General features: G+C 37.8%; 1 protein-coding gene and 3 gene segments (V, D, J or C); 3 read left to right on the forward strand and 1 right to left on the reverse strand.

Moving 5' to 3' along the window:
• The window catches only part of LOC111577568 (immunoglobulin kappa light chain-like), a 35,673-nt gene that overhangs the window by 2,057 nt on the left and 25,113 nt on the right, over nt 1-8,503 (reverse strand). The gene's annotated exons all lie outside the window — the stretch shown is intronic.
• Nucleotides 206-866, forward strand: LOC111577567 (immunoglobulin kappa variable 1-6-like). The segment is given in 2 exon segments: nt 206-344; nt 559-866. Coding segments are annotated over 2 exon segments (354 nt in total).
• Nucleotides 4,780-5,295, forward strand: LOC111577549 (immunoglobulin kappa variable 4-1-like). The segment is given in 2 exon segments: nt 4,780-4,858; nt 4,961-5,295. Coding segments are annotated over 2 exon segments (381 nt in total).
• Nucleotides 6,793-8,503, forward strand: part of LOC111577565 (Ig kappa chain V region Mem5-like) — a 47,685-nt gene continuing 45,974 nt past the window's right edge. The window contains 2 exon segments of the V gene segment in view: nt 6,793-6,924; nt 7,139-7,433. Of these exon segments, the coding sequence occupies nt 6,879-6,924; nt 7,139-7,433 (341 nt within the window).

Below are 8,503 nucleotides of genomic sequence, written 5' to 3' on the forward strand. Positions count from 1 at the left end.
AATTTGGCTTCATTATTTTGTTTTTAATATATGAAATTAAAAGTAAATGTTCTGGATGTAAAAATCAATCAAGCAAAAATTTCTGTGAAAAATATTTTCATAGGCAATAAATCTATCAAAACAGCCAGGATTCATTTGTGATCAATAAACTGATGATGTGATTGATCCACTGATGATCAGCTCTGTAATGTGTTTGCATATGTGTCCTGCCTCTGAGCTCCACACGTTAAGAGGCCAGTGTTGATCAGAGTCTGTCCAGACCTTTCACACACTCTGACACGCCGGCAGCACAATCATCATGTCCCTGACTCTACTGCTGGCCACCCTGGGGCTCCTTGTTCAGGGTGAGACTCTCTGCTGAAAACTTTGCTTCAGGATGCAGCAGCTTCACCACAATCATGTTGTGCTGTGATGGAGAAACACTCAAACAAGCAGCACTGACCTTCTTCCATCTGTTGTCCATGTTCAACCAATGATCCTCTTGTGTTTGGATGCTGATCATCTTTCTCCAAGCTGGATTTGTCTCAGTAACCCTTCTCCTGTTTTTCATGTTTTCAGGTTTATCATCAGAAATTACTGTCACTCAGTCTCCTGGATCTCAGTCTGTTGTTCCAGAACAAACTGTCTCCATCACATGTAGAACCAGTACAAGTGTTAGCAATGATGTGGGCTGGTACGTTCAGAAACCTGGAGAAGCTCCCAAACTCCTTATTGATGATGCTACTTCCCGTTGGTCTGGAGTTCCTGATCGTTTCAGTGGAAGTGGATCAGATCCTGTCTACACTTTGACCATCAGTGGAGTTCAGGCTGAAGATTCAGGAGTTTATTACTGTATGCAGGAATACAGCTTCCCGTTCACACAGTGATACAACGTCGTACAAAAACCTCCCTCAGCTAAAGAGGAACTGATCTGAATCAACAGCTGCACTGAAACACAAACACTCAGACTAATTTACCCCTTACAATTCAACACAATTCTAACACTTTTCACTGTATTTCTCATGTTTTATATTTTATGAAGTCAAATCATGTTTGTCAAATACCAAAACCAAACAATTACTCTCATTATTGACACTCTTTATACTGTCAATAATGTTGTAATGCGACAACACACAATAAACAACACAGTTAATTTAGGTACAAACATTCAGTTGGATTTTTTGGAATTGTGTTTGCTTTTAAAAAGTCAAAATTTTATGATCTGAAACTGAGAAAAAAATATCCAAATATTTTCAGCTCTGAACAAAACAAGAATCCTTTGTACTGACATAAATTCTACAATTCAGATGATGCTTTGAGTAATTAAACAGTACGAATGTTTTACTTCAATAAGCATCCTCAGCAAACTTTTAAACAGTTCAATTCAGCACACAGCTGAATGCTGAACATTTCTATATTATTACAAATAGTAAAACACTGTATTTCTCATGTTTTATATTTTATGAAGTCAAATCATGTTTGTCAAATACCAAAACCAAACAATTACTCTCATTATTGACACTCTTTATACTGTCAATAATGTTGTAATGCGACAACACACGATAAACAACACAGTTAATTTAGGTACAAACATTCAGTTGGATTTTTTGGAATTGTTGTGTTTGCTTTTAAAAAGTCAAAATTTTATGATCTGAAACTGAGAAAAAAATATCCAAATATTTTCAGCTCTGAACAAAACAAGAATCCTTTGTACTGACATAAATTCTACAATTCAGATGATGCTTTGAGTAATTAAACAGTGTGCATGTTTTACTTCAATAAGCATCCTCAGCAAACCTTTTAAACAGTTCAATTCAGCACACAGCTGAATGCTGAACATTTCTATATTATTTTGTCAGGCAGTCTGATCCTGATCTACAGTCACCATCGTTCAGATTACAATTTTTCTCTATCGCTTTGGTACATTTCTCGAATCATCCTCAGCATTTGCAAAACAGTAAGTGCATTTCTCAAAACAATTAGTACAAATAGTAAAACAACATGGATTACCTGCAAAAGCCAGTTTCTTGCTCAAAATCCTTAGTTCATCTCTCAAAAATAAACATCTGTGTAATTGAACATGTCAGTCGCATCAGAATGACAAGTCCTTGTGTCATTGTGTGGATCAGACAGTCAGATTGCTTAGTCATGTTGTCATTATAACAGTGTTCTCTGGAGGGATGTTCTGATGTAAACTATGGCTAAAGTTTTGATGACAATTATTGTAAATTGTAAGTTACACCTTAGTGTATGTGGGAGATTGATTGCAAGAGACTGGACAAGATTCACATTTACACTTTTACTGTTGTAATTTATTGACAGACCGCGTCATTGCGATACAGAAAGGAAAACAGCTGCATAGCACAAAGAAAAAAACAAAGTAGAAATGTGAACATTAGGACAATCTCCCTAGGGAAAACTGTACATGCAGTGCTGTAGGAATTACAGTACAGTCTTCCTACACCTCCTGATGTTCCTGTCTGTTGGGCCACAAATTCTCATCCACATCACAAATATCTTCTCTTGTGTCTTTGAGCGATTTCAGAAAACTCTAACTCTTCACACATTTCCCTTCATAGAGAAAGTCAAGATTCACCTGGGAGCAATTTACCAATTCAGGACAGATTCACAAAAAAAGTCTAATGGAAAAGTATAGAAATATCCTTGACATATTATGACAACTTGTTCAACAATGTTGCATGTAAAGACTTATGCAATGAACTAATGCCTAAATGTTGTGGAGGGTGAGACTATTCAACAGAGACCCATTATAATACATTTTGATCAACATGACATGAACAGGGGGCTGCACAGTGGAGTAGTGGTTAGCACTTTCGCCTTGCAGCGAGAAGATCCCTGGTTCGTGTCCCGGCTTTCCCGGGATCTTTCTGCATGGAGTTTGCATGTTCTCCCTGTGCATGTGTGGGCTTTTTCTGGGTACTCCAACTTTCTCCCACAGTCCAAAAAATATGCTGATGTTAATTGATTATTCTAAATTGCCCGTAGGTGTGAATGTGTGAGTGATTGTTTGTCTGTATATGTAGCCCTGCGACAGACTGGTGACCTGTCTAGGGTGTCGCCTGCCTTCACCTGAGTCAGCTGGGATAGACTCCAGCCCCCCCACCGTGACCCTAATAAGGATTAAGTGGTGTATAGATGATGGATGGATCAATGACATAAGCAACTGATCATGTAGGAAACAGCAGAGAATTGTACATGTTCATTTGCATGGATGTACCAAAGCTTTTGCAGCTTGTTCGAAGATATGACAATCTGCTTTCTTGATGTGTACAAGTGACACAATGATGTGAAGATTGAACAAGTAGTTTTGAGAATTTCAGTTCTGATCTAAGAAATGTACCAAAGCGACTGAGAAGAACTGTAAATTAATCTGCCTACAAATTTACTGTGGCAACATGACAGAAGTTCCACACTAACAGTATTCATGGACACATTGATCTGATGAATAGGTGATCATCATTTTAACACTTCATGAGCATTACTACAAGCAATTAAAATGACAAAGTGTTAATTGTATGAAGTGATTTTCTCTTATCTGGTTTTAAAGACTTCATTAGTTTCATGGTTGATCACTTTATGCAGATGACATCCAGCTTTTTCTTTCTGAACTGAAAATATATTTCCAATTATTTTGACAAAGATCTTTTTCAAGAATTTATTAACTGATATTAATCATCTAAATCAGTGTAATACTGTAAGGTGTTTATACCATCCAAAAGTCAGTCAACTTGTTTTCTTGATATATATTTTTTATTATTTTAAAATAATTTAACCATCAGAATAAGGATGAGATTAGAAAGAGAGAAAGTTACAGAGAGCAAACAGAGAACAGTATGAGAACAGAACCAGTGTGATGTTCCCAGTGGGTGAGGTCAGGACTGGGAACACTGGTCTCTCCTCAGAGTGGAGTCTGGGAGCCCTGGGTGGCCTCACAGCTCACAGCAGGAGGGCAGCACCGTCAGGGAGGGACGGACATCACCCACTGCAGAGAGAGAGAACACATTTTAGACAAACTGGGAGTTTGGATCAAACTGCTCTTCAGAGTTTCACTTCCCTCTGACATCAGTAACCATGGCGACAGATAGGCATCACTGATGAACCATGACAACAGACAGGTTTCAGTAATGAAGATAAAAAACATTAAAGTGGAGTTTTGTTACTCTGGAGTTAAATATGCAAACTATTATGCTTAGTCTGACAATTTTAAAATCGATTCCTGATGCAAACATCAATTTTTGTTGTTTCTGTGAAGAACAAAAGTTAAAATGTCAGAATGTTTAAATAATTTAGAAATTACTCTTCAGTTTATACTTTACTGTAAAAAATATTCTTATATGTGAGTAATTTTATAGACACACAGACAAATGAGCATTAATATATTTCAGTGAAGATTCTACAATGCAGCAAAATAAACATAAAAACTGTAGAAGAAGAATTTTTTATACTGAGTATGAAAGATTTGTTTAAAAAAATTATAATTTAGATAAAATGTGTCCCAGAGTTGATGTATTTCATAACCATTTAGGAAAAACATTTTAGAAAACTAAATTCACAGACATATACAAATGATCACTGACACATTCCTGATCAATACTCTGATAAAGTGATTGATCCATTGATAACCTGCATCATCAGATTGATCCAAGTCCCTGCTGGAGTCAGTCAGAGTATTTCCATAGAGAGACACTTTGCATCAGCAGCACCATCCTCCAGTGCTCTGGGAGACTTTATAGTCCTGACACTTGAACACTGGATGACTGACAGCTGTCCTCCATGACAACAGAAGACACAGACATCCTCCTCATCACAAACATGACTTTCATCTTCATCTGGACTCTCCTCTGCTGCTGCTTCACAGGTAAAGTCCAGAGAATCAAACTCCTCTATCAACATGCGTCCCTCTGAAATGAAGCCCACAAAACCATGACTCTGCTTTCTGTTTGTGTCTCTGTATCCTCAGAGTCCAGAGGTCAGATCACAGTGACTCAGCCTGGATCAGTGACTTCTGCTCTGGGAGACTCCGTCACCATCAGATGTAAAACCAGTCAGGATGTGTACAGTGAGGATTTTTCTGAGTACATATTAGCCTGGTACCAACAGAAAGATGGAAAGACACCAAAACTCCTTATTTACTGGGCAAGCCATAGAGAATCTGGGATTCCAGATCGTTTTTCAGGCAGTGGATCAAACTCTGACTTCACTCTGACCATCAGTGGAGTTCAAGCTGAAGATGCTGCAGTTTATTACTGTCAGAGTTATCACTACATCAACAGTGAAACTGTGTTCACACAGTGAAAAACCGTCGTACAAAAACCTCCCTCAGTCAGACTGAACAGAAACCAAACTGAAACTCACACTTCACTGAACACACACACACTCTTTTTATAAGTCTATCGCCTTAACTAAACCTTAATAATTATAACTACACACCACAACCCAGCCCTAACGCTCCCATGGCCTCAACCTTTTATGGGTTCAGGTTAGAACAAACCTGAATTCATAAAACCAAGTGCTGATGTTCAAACAAAACTTTGAAAGTGTGTCAATCAGTGATAAACAGTCAAAATGTCTTCTATTTTCCCTCAGTTCCAAGGTTTAACCAGCCAGTAACAGAACAATTACAATACTGAAGAAATAAATGTCTAGAATATGATTCAGTGAAATAAATAAAAACAATAAATTTAAAAGACAACCAGTGATGAAGTCTCACATTAAAGGCACCTTTAGTGAAAATCAGAATCAAAAGATTTGTCTGAAGGTTTCCTTTAAGGTGGAGTCCTTCATATCCTGACACAGACTGTTCCACAGACTACAGACTGATCTTTCATGTTTTTAGTTGAAGTCTTTGGGATGATGAGGAGGCAGCTGCTGAGGATCTGAAAGATCTGCTGGCTACACATCTGGAAAGCTTCTCTAAGAGACACTGTAGGCTGGTGTCAGCATATTCACTGATTTACAGACTAATGAGAGACTCTTGAAATACAAATTCCCTGAACAGATATTCACATACAACAATAACATTCATATTATTCAGTGATCTGCTGGTGAATAAAAGGAAGTGGGACAGTAAATGTGAAAGAGTTTGGTGATGACCTTTGACCTCAGCTGAACCTTGGATCCCCACAATCTCCATTATATCCTGTTTAATTAAAATATAAAGACATAAACACTGATAATCAAAGATGACCCACTAAAAAACAATGAATCTCTTCAGTTACTAAAATGTTTTACTTTATGAACTTGTGTTACCTAGAGAAAATCTCTGCACCAACTAGGATCATAAAAAGTCCAGATAAAACCTGACAAACCCGATATCTAGACATCTACATGCTGTATATGAAACTGTATATAAACTTCCATAACAAATGCACATTTTTTTCTGACATGGAACCAGTAGAGAGATAAGATTTGTTCATTCCACTGGAAACAGCAGCTGAAGAAACAGTTTCTCCACAACATTTATTCAGTATCTGTTGTGTTCAGTTATATGACAGGATCAGCAGATGAAATCAGACACTGAAGAGGATCTTCTTTGAGCATTTTAGGAACTATTTTGAGAATAACTACTTTAATAATAGTATCAGTAATTATTTGAAAAGTTTTCCACAATACCAAGTTGGAAAAGCAGAAACTAACTGCCCACAAACTCCAGGTCACTACCAGACTGATATCCAACATCCTAAACATGTACATATGTGTTGTGATGCTGTGAAGAGTGAGGAGGAAACCTGGTGATGTGTTGAGGACAGCTGCAGCTGACTGACTCTGAGTGTTTGCATATGTGTCCTGCCTCTGAGCTCCACACGTTAAGAGGCCAGTGTTGATCAGAGTCTGTCCAGACCTTTCACACACTCTGACACGCCGGCAGCACAATCATCATGTCCCTGACTCTACTGCTGGCCACCCTGGGGCTCCTTGTTCAGGGTGAGACTCTCTGCTGAAAACTTTGCTTCAGGATGCAGCAGCTTCACCACAATCATGTTGTGCTGTGATGGAGAAACACTCAAACAAGCAGCACTGACCTTCTTCCATCTGTTGTCCATGTTCAACCAATGATCCTCTTGTGTTTGGATGCTGATCATCTTTCTCCAAGCTGGATTTGTCTCAGTCACCCTTCTCCTCTTTTTCATGTTTTCAGGTTCATCATCAGAAATCATCCTGACTCAGTCTCCTGGATCTCAGTCTGTTGTTCCAGGACAAACTGTCTCCATCACATGTAGAAGCAGTTCATATGTTAGCAATGAGGTAGACTGGTACCTTCAGAAACCTGGACAAGCTCCCAAACTCCTGATTTGGTGGGCGTCAAACCGTCAGTCGGGAGTTTCTGATCGTTTCAGTGGGAGTTATTCTGGAAATGACTTTACTTTGACCATCAGTGGAGTTCAGGCTGAAGATTCAGGAGTTTATTACTGTCAACAGGATTACAGCACACCGTTCACACAGTGATACAACGTCGTACAAAAACCTCCCTCAGCTGAAGAGGAACTGATCTGAATCAACAGCTGCACTTAAACTGAATCAACAGAGGTTTCATAACAGCATATTTCATGTTTGGCAGACATAAGATTCTTAAGTTTGTTTTGGGAATAACAATGTTACTTTTATTCAGTTTACCACTGTTTTATTTCAATATCTGCTGTCTAACTGAGAACCAGAGTGTCTAAAGTTTTTGTTCAGCCAGAGCTGAACTCAGACAGAAATGTGACTTCTGCAATTATAGAATTTAGCTTGTTCTAAAAAGATATTCAAACAGCATTTTACTAACAACCTGTTCCACATAAGAATTTAAGATGTTCATAGATGTCGTCGTTTGAACAAAAATGGAAAATTAGCAATTGCTGTTAAAATTCTCTTACCAGATTCTACCTCAACAAACTTCAAATCAAAATTATTTTTCAACATCAAAATCTGTCAGAATAAATGCAATGTGTATATTATTATAATATGCATAAATTGAACACACATTAATAATACAGTTTGAATCTGATGAGACTTAACATTTGCTCTGAAAACACAGGTTGGAATAAAAAAGAACATCTTTATATGATTCATTTAAAAGATGTTAAATTCTAACATTTTAGATGAAGTTGTGTCTTGAACATATAGCTTATGGTTTTATTGCTTGTCTTGACATGAGGTTGAAAACAATGAGCTGAATATCAAAGCTCACCTCTGATCTGATCATTTGTCACTCCTCTTTCTGTTTGAGCTCTTCAGCAGAAACAATGTAGCAGAAACATTTCAAGAGTTCAGTTGAGAGAACAAGCATTGATATCTCTCTATGCTGATGATGTGCTGCTTTCATTTAGAAAATGTTTCTGGGATTTTTCTTGTGATACAAAAAGGATGATGCATATTTCCTGTATCCAGTTTGTTATTTCCATGAACACAACTGAGTAAGATTCATCTGCAGCATCTGAACATCAGACAATGTGACACTAGAAGGATGCTGATGTATAAACTAGTGAGTTCATGTGGGAAGTGGGAACAGGTGAGTGAGTGT

This window comes from Amphiprion ocellaris, chromosome 15 (genome assembly GCF_022539595.1).
Source record: "Amphiprion ocellaris isolate individual 3 ecotype Okinawa chromosome 15, ASM2253959v1, whole genome shotgun sequence".
Classification (NCBI taxonomy): domain Eukaryota; kingdom Metazoa; phylum Chordata; class Actinopteri; family Pomacentridae; genus Amphiprion; species Amphiprion ocellaris.